Source organism: Pistacia vera, unplaced genomic scaffold, assembly GCF_008641045.1.
Source record: "Pistacia vera cultivar Batoury unplaced genomic scaffold, PisVer_v2 Contig961, whole genome shotgun sequence".
In the NCBI taxonomy this organism is placed as follows: domain Eukaryota; kingdom Viridiplantae; phylum Streptophyta; class Magnoliopsida; order Sapindales; family Anacardiaceae; genus Pistacia; species Pistacia vera.
The window spans coordinates 21,028-38,308 of NW_022196847.1; the positions used below are offsets into that span (position 1 = coordinate 21,028).

At 34.0% G+C, this 17,281-nt stretch overlaps 2 protein-coding genes and 1 long non-coding RNA gene across 3 annotated transcripts; 2 read left to right on the forward strand and 1 right to left on the reverse strand.

The window, feature by feature from the left end:
- Positions 1–729: 729 nt before the first annotated feature.
- On the forward strand, positions 730–2,465 carry LOC116121081 (60S acidic ribosomal protein P3-like). The gene is made up of 2 exons (XM_031407026.1): positions 730–962; positions 2,115–2,465. Exons 1-2 carry the CDS (start codon positions 765–767, stop codon positions 2,274–2,276), a joined length of 360 nt encoding a protein of 119 aa, XP_031262886.1. The 5' UTR covers positions 730–764; the 3' UTR covers positions 2,277–2,465.
- A 1,491-nt stretch (positions 2,466–3,956) lies between these two features.
- On the forward strand, positions 3,957–4,339 carry LOC116121078. The gene is made up of 3 exons (XR_004126656.1): positions 3,957–4,087; positions 4,172–4,246; positions 4,324–4,339. It is a non-coding gene; the product is annotated as an uncharacterized LOC116121078 (long non-coding RNA).
- Positions 4,340–6,827: 2,488 nt separating this feature from the next.
- LOC116121082 (retinoblastoma-related protein) lies at positions 6,828–13,769 on the reverse strand. The gene is made up of 19 exons (XM_031407027.1): positions 13,610–13,769; positions 13,153–13,303; positions 12,876–12,980; positions 12,599–12,741; positions 12,423–12,519; positions 12,251–12,297; positions 11,945–12,143; positions 11,429–11,495; positions 11,125–11,304; positions 10,845–11,038; positions 9,850–10,723; positions 9,434–9,596; positions 9,249–9,321; positions 8,444–8,620; positions 8,229–8,348; positions 8,009–8,153; positions 7,795–7,907; positions 7,281–7,396; positions 6,828–7,191 (listed from the first exon to the last, which is right to left on the reverse strand). Exons 2-19 carry the CDS (start codon positions 13,273–13,275, stop codon positions 7,044–7,046), a joined length of 3,084 nt encoding a protein of 1,027 aa, XP_031262887.1. The 5' UTR covers positions 13,276–13,303; positions 13,610–13,769; the 3' UTR covers positions 6,828–7,043.
- Between the last annotated feature and the right edge of the window lie 3,512 nt (positions 13,770–17,281).

A 17,281-nucleotide genomic window follows, 5' to 3' on the forward strand; every position in this document is an offset into this window, starting at 1 on the left:
AACATTATTCGTAACCAAAAATCTTACACATCAACATATCTCACATCATCACCAATTATATGCAACCAAATGTACATATCTCATATTATCACCAATTACATGCAGCCATGTGTCGAACAATCTTCCAACATGTCAAAATCCAACAATTTTAAAACTTTAAAACTCCTACATGTCAATCAAGTAGGCCATGCTTAGGATTATATAAATATATAGATTGATAACATTTTAGAAAAATTAAATATTTCATAAAATGTTCTCACATTTAACCTAGTATTTTTTAACTATATTATCTATGATTTTACACATTTAACCCCGGTCAATTCCTTCTAATTATTAAAAAAAAAATATAGTGAAGGGGAAGTTTGCAATAAATTTTGGAATGAGGGTAGCTCTTTTCATACATTTGGGGTATCTTTAAATAGGAAAATGATAGAGTTATCAAAAGTTATACACCGAATGACGTAGCAAAATCTTAACCATTGATTAATATTAACTTGTAATGAATCAACGGTTAAGATTTTATCACGTTATTTGATGCAGAAATTCAGTATACACCCTTCGATAACTATAACATTACTCCTTTAAATATGACCCTGTTCACAAGGGACAATTTCGTATTTCCCTATTTGCCCTCTTGCTCAAAACCCTTACTAGGGTTCCGCAGCCATCAAATATATAAATAATCGCCTCCTACAGACGAGCCGTTCCTCTCTTAACTAAAGGCTGAGCTCTGTACATTTGAAGAATCAAATCAAGCAGCGGCCATGGGAGTCTTCACTTTTGTCTGCAGAAACAACGGCGGCGAGTGGTCCGGGAAGCAGGTTTCCGGTGACTTAGAGGCCTCGGCTGGGTCCACTTATGAGTTGCAGAGAAAGTTGGTCCAAACTTCTCTCGCTGCTGATTCATCCGGTGGAGTTCAGTCCTCTTTCTCTTTCGTCACTCCCACTTCTGCCGTTTTCCAGGTCTTAACTCGCTTCACTTTTTTTTTTTTTTAAATCTATTTTTGTAATTTTTCTAAAATCCTGCTACTTTCGGGGAACAAAGGCCCCTCTTTTGGATCAAACATTGTTTGAATTTTATGATGGAAGAAGACATTTTATTGATTTAATAGTCAATAGTTTTTATTTCTTTAGACATTAAGCTGGTAATTCTGTAGTGAAAGCCACTGTGCCTGTGGTAAAAGGCCTTAACCATTGACCCGGTTGGATTTGATGTTAGACAGAAAACATTGAAAGAAAGAGGAGACTATATTGATTAAGTGATCATAGATTTATTTCTTCGAATGATTAGTTGTTTTTGGATTCACTAGGTTTGGTTGATTTACCAAAGATAATAATTTTTGATATTATATATGATATGGTTTTATGGGTTGTGAATTTTTATACATCATTTCCCTGTGTTTTGTTAAGATGTTGATTTGTTTTTGAGTCAAATAATTGTGATTTACTTGAGCAATAAATTTTGATTTGTATTTTGGTTTGTTTTTAAAATGAGAAGTCTAGTGTTGTTGATTTAAGCAGTCACATATTTCCATGTTTGCATTTCAAATTAAGCTGATATGATTTTGTTTTGCTTCTTGTTTTGTCCTTTGTGAGACCAGAACCTTCAAGTTGAGAAATAAAATTCTGATATCTAGATTACCAAGGGTATATTGCCAAAGTTTTGTGTGGCTGTTCAAATCAAAGAAACTAACACGGCTAGATGATTTATTAACTTGATGATGAAGATGAATGATTGAAAGGGACAAAGCTATGTCTTTATTTATGGGAATATAACTTGTAAAAAGAATTATGAGAACATGACGTGTGCACAAGGAAAAAATCTCCCATATAACAGATTTTGGTACGACCATCGAATGATGGAGTGGCATGTCACTTGAGTGAGATACACTTGCCTCATGCTTGGATGTTTGGAAACATCTGTTGTAGGGAAGGTTTTCTCGTACATGAGGAGGTGACAGTTGCTAGCTTTCCCCTTTTTTGTTAAATTATTTTGTGTTTTTTTAAAGGGCACTCTGTTTTTATCTGTATACTGGTTACAAACTTGCCATTATGCCTTTTATTTCTGCTTGTTGCTTCTTGTTTTTGCTGTAAAATAAATTCGGTTGGGTACAGGTAGTTGTTGGTGCTGTTGGTGGTGGAGCTTTCATTGGAGGTGGTGGAGCTGCTGCCGCAGCCCCTGCAGGCGGTGCTGCTGCTGAGGCTCCTCCTGCTGAGGAGAAGAAGGAAGAGAAGGAGGAGAGCGATGATGACATGGGATTCTCACTCTTTGATTAGAATTCAGTGGTTATTTAATCACCAATTTTCTCTTAAGGTTTTGTATTTTGTTGGGCACTTAGATTATTGTGGAGTTTTGAGTTAAAGAGATCAATACTCTAGAAATCTTTATTTGACTTTTGTGTGGTGGTTTTTGTTGAGCATCTGTATGAATTAAAAATATGATTAGTTGGCTGCCCTTACTGTGTTCATCTGTTTGTTAGTTATGAAAAAATTAGATGGTTTAACTACTAAGTTATAAAATATCTCAAATAAATTGTTTTCCAAGATTAAGCTGGTCGAGGCGAGAATTGATCCTTAATTCAGGAATTTTGTTTTAAATATAATTTGGGCATTTTAGAGGTGTTATTGTTAAAATCTTTGCCAGATTCCTTTCCTCTGTTTACAACGTGAGCTTTTCAATATACCCAAAAAGAAAGAAATTTTACTCTATTAAATAACATTATTTGTGTTTGAAGTTTCTTTTACTTCTCTTTCTTAATGAATTAAGTTAACGAGTAATGCTACAGTTATTGACAGATGTGCATCGAATGACGTGGCAAAATCCTGACCGTTGATTTATTATCAGTTAATATTAATCAACGGTTAGGATTTTGTCACGTCATTCGGTGCACAAATTCGGTGTAAACTTTTCGGTAACTCTATCATTTTCCTTAAGTTAACAATAACACTAGGGACACCGAAAAACTTGCACCGAAATTCTATACCGGTCTACGTGTAACGGGCGTCTGAATTTTTTTATAATTTTTTTCTAGTGAACGGCTGTCTATCAAATTTGGACGGTCGTTCACTCACATGGACGCCCGTCCATATTATATGGACGAGCGTCCATATACAAGGGACGGGCATCCCTATTTAAACGACATCCGTCCATAAATAAAATACAATAAAAAAATTTGTAAAATATTATGGACGGCCGTTCATAGGTTGTGGACGGTCGTCCCTTAATTTTGGACGATTGTTCGCAAATACGGGACGCTCGTCCAAACTTAATTGGTTTTAAAAAATAAAATAAAAAATTTGGACGCCCGTCCATAAATTTATGGACGGGCGTCCCTTAAGTTTGGACGGGTGTCCATAACTAATGGACGCCCGTCCATTATGTATGGACGGCAGTCCACACTTAAGGGACGACCGTCCCTTGTGTAAACAGCAAATTTAAAACTCAAGAAACTGGAATTTTCTTGACATTTTCACTCTGATCTCTTCAGCCACGCTTCACTCAGTTCAACGCCCTCCATTTCATCGTCATACTCCACTCTAAAAACTCCCTCTTCATCTTTCCTAAGTTTCCCAGCCAGCTGATGAAACTCTTCCAGAACAACCTTCAACCCGTCCTTGAGTTTCTCAACCATGGATTCGAACTCTTCGTTACCTTATAAAGAAGCAGCTTGTGGTTGTAGTAAAAAGCTAGATATGAAGATCGAAGGTGATCAATTGGCATTCTCTTCTTCCTATTATCTTGCCGGGCTTGACGGGGTTTCCGGTGACTTTCACCTTCAGTGTCTTGTGATTTCTTCTCCACTAATTCTGAAGTTAGAAAACTTCTGCTCAGGTATGAATTTTATAGGTAGTTGGTAGTTCCTCCTATGGTTGAATACTTGCAAGTTTTACATAAAGTTTAGTAGCTCTCCAAATATTTTACTCAGAAATTTATTGTCCCTCAATTTTTATTTTGGTAGATTCTTGATCAACTCTTTAGCATCTCTCTTTCACTTCCAAGGCCTGTTGGTTCAAATTCTGGTGTGGATATAGAATTGTCCTACAACGCTTTGTCCTCCCTTGAGGATGTTATAGCCATCTTGAGAAGTGTAAGTTTTTATTACTGCATAATTCATGTCTGTTTATATCTGCGGTTTACCCTGTAATTTTTTGTTCCCCTTCTGTATATTCAGGATGCTTCTATTGATCCATCGGAGGTTTTCAACAGAATTGTTTCCTCTGCCTGTACTCTATTGACAAAGGACGAGGTATGGTTTTTCGTAGATATATTTTACAATTTCTTTTAAGACACTGGCAGCTTAAGTTACTTGGTTGATTCTTGAAGCTTGTAGGCACCTTGCATAATTGTCCACAGCTATAGCGATAGGATTAAGCAGTCTGCGGAAGGGGCTATTCAAGCTGTCATTGAGTTTGTTACAAAGAGGGGAGCTGAGCTGAGTGAAACTGATGTTTCAAGGTTTTTCTTAAAAATATTGATTGAGTTCTGAACTGAATCTTTTAAATTGCTGAACGCATATGGGAGAGAGGGAGTAAAATTTATTAGTAAAGCTGATGCATCTGTGTCACCAGGACTACTCAATCTTTGCTCTGCTGCAGCTCATGTGACGAGAAACATTTACGGTTGGAAACTCTTGGGGCTGTATCTTTATATGTATATTGTTTAGAATAATTGGTGCTTAAGTGTGTGTTTTATTTCTTGTTGTAGCTTGATTCAACTGTGGAGTTGCCTTCGTTGTGTATTGTATTTTGTTTAAATCCTAATATATAAGCGATTTCCTCTCTAGCAGAGAACACCAATTCAAAATGTTTTTCAATGAAGTATTGGCTCCTGCTGGAAGGGATATAGTCACAAAGGACATATCTAGAATACGTGGTGGGGCCCATGCAGGATGCCTTTTATGTGAGTCCATTAGATATTAAATTGGAAGACCATTTGTGTAATCTTGGATAGTTTCTTATCAAAAACTACCTGAAAATAACGACTATGCAATAAAGTTTCCATGGAGGCAGTGAAGAAGGTGCGATAAATATGAAAAAAACACAGTGAATGAAGACGAAGAAGAAGACGAAGAAGAAAGGTATTTAGAATTTTTTTTTTTTTTTAAAGTATGGACGAGCGTCCATTAGGAATGGACGCGTCCAAACTTAAGGGATGCCCGTCCACAATTTATGGACGGGCGTCCAAATTTTTATTTTATTTTTTAAAACAAATTAAGTTTGAACGGGCTTCCTGCATTTGCGGACGACCGTCCAAAATTAAGGGACGGCCGTCCACAACACCTATGAAGGCCGTCCATAATATTTTACAAATTTTTTTATTGTATTTTATTATGGACGGACGTCCTTTAAATGGGGACGCCCATCCCTTGTATATGGACGCCCGTCCATGTGAGTGAACGGCCGTTCAAATTTGATGGACGGCCGTTCACTAGAAAAAATTGTAAAAAAATTCAGACGCACGTTACACATAGACCGGTACAGAATTTCGGTGCAAGTTTTTCGGTGTCCCTAGTTATTGTTAAGTTAAATACAAGTGTTTAACCATTTATAAAACATGTATTATTATTACCTTTACATTATCATTAGAAACAAAACATAAATTTTTAAAGGCATAAATGCTATTTCGAAATTAAAATTCAGCAGTGTTAGTCTTACAAAGAAGCTTATAAAGGAGGCATACAAAGTTAACCTCCACCCTTCATCTTCATCATTCCTCTCTCTCTCTTCTTCTCTTTTCTGTTTTTTCTTTGTAAGCTTTTTTGTAGGCTTCTTTGTAAGGATAAACTTATTCATTAATAAGCAAAATTTACATACCCCCAGCCATTAATAAGCGAAATTTACGGTTGCTCGCTACAAATTCATTGACAATTTATATTTAAGGGACAATAACAATTATTATCAATCATTGTGAATTTTTGGGGTGCTAATAAATTCTTCACAACTTTTTGGGTGATAATAATAATAATATTGGGATGACTATTTCTTATAAGGGGATAATAAGATGTGTACGAACACCTTTACTAAGTTTGTTTCATTCAAGTTTGTTGTGTTAGGATGGTTGAGAATTAATGCAAGTTTATATATAATATTAATATTAATATTAATATAAATGCTTACATCACTTGGGGTATATATTAAATTTTGATTACAATCCAAAATTCATATGAAAATAAAATATGCAAATTGGAGGAAAGATTCGGCCATTTTGTAGACCTTAAATCTTTAAGGTTTTCGATTTAAGTGTAATCCAATATTCAGGTGATCAAATAGTTGAAATTGGAATAACAAATAAAAAATCTGAAACTTCCCTAATTACTAATTAAAATCCTAAGTAAAAGACTTGAAAATTGTAAGAACATATCTAAATGACTTTTTATATAATCCAAACTTTTTATTATAAAGAGTTTATTTATAAAAACAAAAATTCAATAGACTTTTTATTCTTTAAATATAAATTCACTCTTTATCTTAATTTTAATTAATAAATTACAAATTTTTATGTATTTTATTTATTAATTTTCTCTCTTATTAAAATCTCTTTTTTGAAAATTTAAATAAAAATTTTGTTTTTTATTTTTAAAATCAATGAATAAAAATTTTGTTTTTTATATTTAAAAATGAATGAAAATACTGTTTTTTAAAATAAATAACACAATTGAAGATACTCTAAATTATGTTCTCAAAAAAGATTAAAGTCCTCAACCAAAAATATTTTACTTAATGCAAAGTTGTGAGAAAATTTTAGAAAAGAAAATCTCTCTGCTCTGTATGCCAAGAAAAATTTGTGCAACTGTAGCAAAAGAAACATCAACAACAGATTCAGCTACAACCAGCCACAAAAGCCAAATTTTATTGGACTAATTAGAGGAAACTTCGTTTCTTTGAGTTCATACAAGATTGATAAGCAAAGTGGGAATGATGGCGGCTATTCTACAACAACTCACCGCTCATGCAATACCCATGTCATCAAACTCAAGTATAAATTAATTATAGGATGAATCAAGAGACTCGAATATACAAACATGTCAGTATGCGAACACTAATTTATGAATCAGGTTGCTCGGATTTCAACAGTGCACCTGATGACGACGCACAACTCCCATTTTGAATGTAGAGGCTGTTGGCCACCATAGAATCACTAACTAACCCAACATCCTCGTCAAAGTTTAGTGTGCCTCTGATCTTTCGGGTGCTGAACCAAACAAAGGCATCATTAGTGTACAATGATAGAAAGATATACGGCGTATAATTTTAAAACTGTATCATGAAGAAAAGAATTACCCATTCAAGCGGTTATTAATGTCCGTTAGATCTTTTGAAGGGCTCTGGTAAGCATGAGTGCTTTCTCCAACACAAGCATAATAGCTTTTCGAGCTATGTGAGATCAAAGCATCCATCTGTATACATGAAACAGAAAATATTAATACATATGCGAATGAATTTACATTTTCCCATCATTATATGTAGAGTAAAAGCATTTTGCACAGTTATGCAAAACTGAACAGAAGCTATGCATTGCAAAAAAATTTACAAAATCATATTTGTGGAAACAAACAAACATGAAGAAGACAAATAGACAATAAATGTTTCTTGATTAAAATAAAAATTAAGCCAGGCATAGGATACTATAATTTCAGACAACTTGTGAAACAATTAACAGGTAGTAATATTTATTTTCTCACATATTGCCATTTTTATTCAAGAGAAGAAATAAATCATGGTTGCTATAAGACAAGAACCGAGCACCAGAATCACTCCAACTAAGATAACTATTGAAAAGAACAAAATAAAATACCTTGGACGTCCGTAATGGAGAAACATATACATTGTGTACTGCAGATACTTTCTTAGGGGACATATCAGGAAGGGTTGGAAAAGGAGATACTTTAGGTGATCCAGGGCATTGACCTAATTGGATAAGAAAGAAAATTTTAAGTTTATTCTACAATGACTTGCCACATGGAGAAATTAAATCCTTAAGATCTGAAATGACTTCAAAAAATATATACCATCACTATTATGGTTCACTTCAGAAACACGGTTAGTTCTCATGTTTGTTCCGGCAGGTCCAAGTTCCACCAGCAGAGGCTTTACGGCAGGAACAAATATTTTGTTGTAAAATGTTATAATATCAACATGATCCGGCTCGGTTCTCTGTTTCCAGACCACTCCAAAGGTTAGATTCCGTATAAAAATGACTACCAAGGGAGAAAAGCTTTACCAATATACCCCATTCTGGCGTGCAGATGAACAGTCAATAAACACACTGCGAAAAACTTGTGGTTTACATTGTGGTTGTTTCCTATAGTTGTAAATGATTTCCTTGAAGGTCAGGGGCAGTTGAGAAATCTGCACACAAGTGAATGAGCAGGATACAAATTAAGTTAAAACAATTTTGAAAATAGACATTAAAAACATACCACAAATTTCCATGAATCACTAACCTTTGCAACTCCATAGAAACAGCAGAGGATAATCTGGTCAATATGGCGATTAAAGAAGAGAGATGTCCGTTGACTAAGAATTTGCTGGAAAAGACAGTATACACTCTCCCTTATCTGCTGTGACACTTGTAACCTCTCCACCATACCATTGATTCTAACTGCAGCCAGTTTATTAATCTACACAATACACAAAGTATGCAAGATGTAAGTGCTAGAAAGAACTAAATTGAACAAGGGAACACACTCTTTCACAAGAATAAAAAAACATAATTGTATCCTAAGCAAATTATAATGTGAAACCATGCTGCAAACTGTATCCATGAACCAGATTAGGGAACTGCATTATAATTTTTTTTTTTTTTTTTTATGACTTCTTCAAGAAGGATTTGAGACCAAACTACCTTATTTACATTAAGCAAAAAGAGGGAAAAAAGGACGTACTATATATCTTTCTTCTGCTAGTTCAAGCTCTGCTGTAAGTTTGACATGATTTTAGCTCACAATTTGAAAAGGACAGGTAGTGCAGGGAAATTATTTTCAACAGGCCCTAACGTCTTTGATTATTAAAGAAATGGCTCAGAGTATCTAAAAATGTCACATGTAAGGTAAATCTATATTAAGACTTAAAATTGTCTCAAAGCCCTTCCAGGGCAACCAAACCCCACTCTCACCCACCTGTCACCATCTAAATAAATGGCAACAAAATAAACCATATAAAATATGGATAAATGAATTTAGCAAAAAAATCTCTCGTGGACAATTCAGTCAGATTCCTGAACATCCGCTAAGAAATTGAAAATTATACCTTGGTGAAGAATATATTAATCCCAGTTTCCGCACAAGTTTCTCCTCCACCTCCTGGGTTTGGCCGAGTTGGGCTGCATACACATAGCCAAATGCAAAACTCTTAATTATAGACAGAAGCAGTAATATCGTACAAGTAAATAAGATTTGCAACTTCCTAACCCTGGAAACTACATCAACTTTTACCTGGCAAAGGCAGATTGTAAAGGAGGAGGCAGAAACTTTGATTTAAGGTTATTGAGCGCCAGCAACCGATCCTTCACTGGTGATGTAAAGGTATTCCGTTCCACTAACACACTCCGATAGTCTGTACACGGTCTCTTTGGGGACCTGATATCACCATTCTGACCTGAAAAAAATAGATAACAAGAAATTTATGTTAGTTAAATTGGTAACAATAATAACTATAACATTTAATTATATAAATGTACGAGATAGAGGAAATGAAAAGCAGGCATCAAACAATTAGATCCACAAGTACTAGCCATAAGCTTTTCTACATCTATTGAGTGATCTGTTGCATATAATAGTTATGTAAATCCAAGAAATATAGCAAACTTCAGTTTTGGGAGAAAAACAAATATGAAAAACAGAAAAAATACCTGGTGACAACTCATGTTTCTGCAAAGAAGGCACAGGAGGCAATCCTACAGAAGAGAAATTAATGTGCATGGCAATTGCATCAAGAGACGGCATTGGATCAGCCAGCAATCCAAGACGACTTATCTCTGCAGACAGAGCTGGTCTAGCAACTGTCAAAGAATTATACATTGATGAGCCCTTTTCCCACACCATACTCTCCAAAAGTCGCTCCTCCAAAGAATTCAAATGCCGCCTCAATTCTCTTGGGAGAGATTCCTCATGTCTAATAAAACTTTCGATCACCTTGCTAAGGTCAAATGCTGTGATGCCAGTTCTCTCTAAAACTGCAGGAAACAACATTGTGACAGTCTTATGTGTGGCCAGAACCAGTTCAGCAGAACAGGCAAGCATACATCTATGGAACCTCTCATTAGTCAATAGAGAGGTCAAATTTGTGGCATGCAACACTTGGGCTTCAGCTGTACACATTGCTTCTAAAACCCTATAATATAACTTGAGGGCTTCCAGTCTTCGTTGTTCTGCCCATATATTGTCCATCAAATTAGCACTCTGCAGGCTTCCAGTTCCACAGCGCTCTCCTAAACTACTGCTTGGAAATATAGCTTCCAAAATTATCTGTGCCCTGCGTGTCACATCACTAGTTACATCCCTATCGCATGATCTCAAGAAGCGCTCCAACTCTGCCGATGGTCTTGATGGAAGTGGACAAATAACAGTTCTAAGCCACTTGGCAGTAGTCATCGCTGTGCTTACAGGTGTAGCTGCCATCTTTGAACCACCAGGAATACCATTTGCATGAGATGCTGAAGATCGATGAGGAGAAAGTGGACTTGTAACTGTCTTCACTGGAGAAGCCATTGAATCAAATTTTCTCTACACAAAACAGAACCAAGGACATTACAAGATCAAATACTTCCTACAGAGAATAGTGAACAATTAAGAGGAAATATAAAAAGAAGGTTATATGTTTTAAAGTCATTCAATTGAAACATACCTTGGTACCAGTTATATTTATGGCACCTCCAGACAAGCTTCCCGAACCAAGTATACTGTCCTCCTCATTAATAAACACTCTCTCATCCAGCTCACCTTTATTACGAGTAGCATCATTATAATCTTGCTCTAAAATTTTCAAACTGGTTGATAGAGATGATTCGTCCATGAGATTCTCAAAATATATCAAACCATCTGCATGAGTTTCAAATTTTCAAAATCATCAGTATGTGAACGCAAATTAGTAGGACCAAAATAGATATGGAACTTATAGAACCAACCAGGGTCAATATTCTCCAAGTTTTCACTTTTACATTCAGATGCCAAACAAGGCTCTTTCTTCAATATATCTGATATTAAACTATTGGTCTTTTCCATTGTTTTTTTCAGATCATCTTCTGAGGTGTCATAGATGTTGCAAAGTGATGCAACCAAGTCAACGCCTTTGTCACCTTTCTTAACTGTAGCAAATATGAGATAAATAAGCATCAATAACAAAAGCCAAAGCTCTTACTTCTACCCCCGCAATACTTTTTTAAAAAATAAGATAAATCATAACAACTGGCAAAAGAGCAAGAAAATTACCAAACCGCGAGGAGTCATGGACATCAAAATTTCGGAAGCGAACAGGAACATGTAGGATCAAAACAGCCTGTCACAGATTTCATTATATAGTTAGAAGATGTTATTAATGGACCATCATTTACTAAGACTTGATAGCAAAAATGTAATGGGTAGAACATGATGAAATTGTTGAATGTACATCATACAGTGAAAGAATTTCTAAAAGTTTTGGGCTTCATATATTTAGCATATGCATTTTTCTCTTTTTCTAAAATTTTTCTTGTATCTTCTAAAGCAAAATAATTTTAAATCTCTTGCAGTGGACATCTGGCCACCTTTGTACCTTTATTCTCTTTTTTAATATACTAGTGTTTCCTATTAATAAAAGGAATCTAGTAAAGCAAAATGGAGTGAGAGGGACAGTAAAAATGCCATGGTCTATATCTTACTATCCTTTGCTAACAAAATGTAGTTTCCAAAATCCTACTATCCTTAGCTAACAAAATGCAGTCATAGTGATAGAGGAATGTAACTGACCAGTATGGAAACCAATCCATTTGTGCAGGTCACTAGATCTTTGAACCGGCTGAATGCATGTACACGGAGTGCCAGAAACAGTAACCATCCGAAACAGTGGTAGTCTGAAACATAGCCACTGGCACTGGCAACAGCTGAAAGCTTATCACTGTTGGCGTCACTTGGCAAGAAAAATTCCCGGTACGTACGTTTGTAGTACCTAGTAACATTGAATACAAGATATAATGTCTAAACTACAAGCTGCACTGTATAAGTATTGCTATGTTAAAAAAATACCGATTAAAATGTTAAGGAAAAGATACCCACTTGCTTAAAAGACTGAGGTGCACAAAATTGGCTTGCAACTCTTTTGCCTGGTAAGAGAAAAATGGACTACAACTATGAGTAAACACTCAAACAAAATATTAAACAACAATGGATATTGTAAAACATAAACCCTTCTAAAGATATATAGTACAAGTCAATGTTGGGACAATACCTCAAGTCTATTCTCCCAATCCGCCCCATACATATTACTTAATATTGGACCAGCCTTGACAACAAACTGAGGCAACTCTTTAAAAAAATCCACAATGCTGTAAACCCCCAAAAAGAAAAAATTAGAGCAGCAACTTCAACATAAAACAGATAAAAGATGGATTAAGAGCAACATACTTCAACTTTGCAACTCTCAATATCTGGCATAAATTAAACTCATTATCACTGAATCCCTGTGGTGGACTGTCTCCATTCTTCTCACTTAACCTTTTAACTGAATATAACACAAATGCAAACCAAAACCGCTCCGCTTCTTCCGGCTATTAAATAGAGATATGCAATTAGGTTAGGCTTCAGAAAAAAAAAAAAAATTTCACTTTTACCTTACTATCGACATTAGAAAATTACCATAAATAAGCACATAGAATATCCATAAACGAAAAGAAAAAAATACCATTCCACTTCCAATGCCAGATATGTTTGCTGACAAAAGGTGTTTTGTGTCTTTGAATAGCTTCAAAGTTTGCATATAAGTGATCTCGTCCAACAATAGTCCATTCTGCAGTCATATCCCACTTTTAGTTCAAGAAACCATAGTAACAAAGAAAATAAAGATTTTAATATATACAAAACCGCAGAAAGCAAACAGTAAATATGCTAATTTAAGTAGGAGAAGAAAATGGAAACTACAAAAATCACAGATAAGACGTTTCAAATAATAAATAAGAGACCTTGCAGAGATCGGTTAATCGAGCTTCTGTAGCATCATAATCCCCTGTGATAGTTTCAGAATTGCTTAATGCCGGAGCTGAGGGCTTTTCCTCTTCCATATTCTTCGGAGAACCTTGACTCATCTAAAACCCTAACTGATCTGAGCTCAACCTGTTCATTTCAAACAGAAAATTAAGATTCATTTCCGAATTAAACACATTTCAAATCAACAGACCACAGTTCAGAAGCTTCTACACTTCGAAATAACTACAAAATTAACAATCTTTAAGCTAAAACTTTATTCCACATCGAAAATACTTTAAGCTAATAAACTTCAAGAACACAATTAAACTTACTTACAAATAGCTAAAACTTTCAAATTTTCATCTTGAAGATAGCAAAAACACATTTCAGCAAAAAATGTTAACAAATTTCTTCCTGGCAGAACATAAATTAAATTTAAGAAAAAAAACTAACCCTCAAATTACAGATCTTTGAAATTCCTTCGATCCGGAGATGAACAAATGAAAACCCTGACTACAATTAAGCGAACACGGCGGCGTTTCGTCGGATCCGTTTGGGGTTTTTGTAAACAAGCCCTAGAAATTTTATTTTCCCTCTCTTTTGTTTTTCTCTCTCTAACTATTAGTTTGGACCTCTTTTTGGGGAAACCCTATCAGTGCGTCTAAGCGCGGGAAAAACAATATGCGATGCGCATGGCCATGACATGAAATGATGGTCATACATACATGAAGAGCCAATTGGACTGCGACACGTCCATTAGGTTAGGTTATTTTACCGCCAAAAATTTCTCCGTTACGAGATTCTCTTCTGCCGTCATGGAAGTCAGATCTCGGTAATTGGAATAGGCACCTCGTGTGGGTGTGGGGCCTACTTTGTTTGCGTCGTTTATGGGTAGAGATCTGTGGTTTTGTGTAAGTTTCATAGAGATGTGATCGTCTGCGGCCAAGATTTTTGTAAGATCTGTTGTAAAGCATGCAAACGGTCGTTTTAACGGAGTTTGGTGGGATTTGTGTTTTTTTAAAAATTTGATATTGGGTCCCACCTTTTCAATTATTATTTTTCTTCTTAAATACAATTTATCCTTTATAAAAATTACTCAAAAATATTTTATATATAATTCTAGATGAAATTTTTTTGTTATTAATATAAATTTTTTATTTATTTCTTTTTACATCATAAACTCTAATTTTATTTTAAAATAATAAAAGATTAAATGAATTTAATCTATACGGTTAATTTTTTAAGTTAATTTTATCTTATTTTATTGTTTCTAACTTTCAATTGATCTATATAATAATTTAGAAGTTTGTTGTTTTTATTTTTTTAAGAAAACACATATGAAGTCAATATGCAAAATATTTTTACATTTGATTAATATGTCAAATGAAAATTAAAAAAAAAAAAAAGTATATATATATATATATATATATAGAGAGAGAGAGAGAGAGAGAGAGAGTAAAAAATATGTATCTAAGGTTATTTTGCAAATGAATGGGGTTTATATATATATATAAAGTTGAATACTCATGTTGGTTGTTCGCCATGTAACATATTTTGGAAGCTTTAGAATTGTTTTATTTTGACACATTGGATTACAAGCTAATCAAATTACTCTACCTTGATTCGTTGGATAGATATTTATTGCTCCATTTATTACTATTAATTAATTAAAAAAAGGAGATCTGTATTAATAATTAATAATGATAATAATAGTACGAGTGCATTGCATTGGCATTCCAAAGATGTGCATTAATAACAAGTATACAGGTGTATTGGATTGTTATTATTAATTGTGATTTAACGACATTTGTCTATGATTGCTATCTATAATTATATAGGTGCATTGTATTGGCATTGGAAAACTTTCTTCGTATTGAATTTGTATTTGATTGCGTTGGTATTCGAAAGGTCTAAATAATGGGTTATAAAAGGGATGCATGTTCAATTGTGTATCATCGCAATTTGTTAGTTGGTGTTAACAATACGTTTAGTCTATTGTTAATTGTTTATAGGTTATTTTAGTTTGTGAAAATAATATTTTTGTTCTTCATGTGCATTTTGATCAATGGTTATTTATTTATGTATGTTTTTGTTGTTGTTTACAGGTCAAAGATTCATGAATTGGCATGAAATAAAAGCAGGATATCTGATTGATATTGTCAGATGAGTTGTTATTTTGATTTGTTTTTCTGAACTGTAAATATATCTTCTAGATATTTTAATGTGAAACTGTAAGTATGTCTCTCAACTATTTTAACAGTTATTGTTAGATTGAATGATTGTTTTTGTTCGGCCAATTTATTTGAATGAGTAATTGTGTTATTCCTTCCGAACGGTAAGTGTATTCCTTGATAATTTTAATATGAAGATTAATTAACTTTTGTTTCGTTTTTGGGTACTAGTTTTTATACGTATGGATAATTGTTCCTTAACAATGTTAACATAAAGATTGATTACATTTTGTTATGTTTGTTTTCAAGGAAATGAGGATTTGTGTTTATTATTTATTTGGTAGAGTCATTGATTCGGTGCGTCTCTTTTGCCGATCAATCGGCATAAAATGTGAATTTGTTGATTTTGTTTTCAGGTTACAGGGAAAAAAGTTGACGTGTTCATACAATGGCCAGTGTGTTCCGTACCAAGTTGTGTTTATTAAGTCTTCAGTAAGGTCATTGATTTGGTATGTCTGTGGTTGGAATCGATTAGCGTGAATTATATGTTCACTGATGTTTGTGTAAAACCCCTCCCTAACTAGGTATTTCCTAAGTATCCCTTGGCCATTGAAAACCTAGAAAAGACAAGTCTAGGAAATGAGTTTGTTTCAAAACCTATACTTTTGTTTATTTTGTTTCTTTTTTTTTTTTTTTTAAGCATATTATTAAACATCCCATATCCATAAAATGATTCAAGAAATTTAGCTTCCTACGGAGTTAATAACATAAGTATATAATATCATTTACTAAAATCATTTAACCTTTTTCATTCATTTGACAAGGAAATGGTCATACTAGGTTTATTAAAACATGTTTACTTCAATATCCATAAACCAAAAACCATTTGATATTATTTTACATCAAAACTCAAAACATAGCAAAAGCATTCCTTCATGCGCATGTCATTCCCTAGTAGCCTCTCTCAGCTTCAAGCTTTAATCCTTACTTGCAAAACATTTTAAAAATTTCGGGCGGGGGGTAGTGTGAGCCCTAATTGCTCAGTAAGAGAATATGACCATTTATAAACTATTAAGTTCGTTATACAAGCATATTACTCAGGACCTTACCTTCCTATAAGACATGACCTTCATTCATTGACATTATCAAGTTCATAAAACATGTCTTTCCTCATGAACATAAGTCATGACATAACCATACATAATATAACATAGAATATATATGACTGATGCAATATTCATAAACATGGCATGCCTATTTCTTTTGTCTATGTACTTGACATTTTCATTAGTCTTTCTTATCCGATCGGATTCATTTGAACCATTACCTTGTTCTTGGTCGTCACCTCAAAGGACTTATGGTTTCCATAAGAATTCCATTCCTTTGATCTTGGTTTACACCTCAAGAGACTCATGGAATTCATTCTTTAACATTTCATAATTTTTTTTTCATAACTCAACTAAAGAAGCTATATGCATTACCATTATGAATGCAAACATATGGGATAACATCTCCCATGCTCAATCATACTATTCATTCATTTAACATGTACCATTGGCCAATTGTACAATTCATCAATCAATTTTGCAAAACTCCATGGCATGAATATTTTCCTATTAAATTCATTAACTTAATTCATTCGATTTCTCATAAAATACAATGAATTTCAACAGTAAGATTATTCAGTGGTTTATTAGAAATTATAAAAAAGATGGGAATTTTTATTAAGGAGGTGGATGCCATACAGTTCGTCACTTTTCAAGCAATTTTTTCCTTATCTTCCAATTCGACTTGATTTTTGGCTAAAACATAAAAGTTTTAGGTCTATTTCTCAACTTTTTAATACTTTAAGAATCAACTCAATCAGACCTTTATAACTTCACTTATGACTGATTCAGCAAAGCATATACATTATAAGTCTTAAAAAGTCAAATCTGAATTCAATTCATTTTTA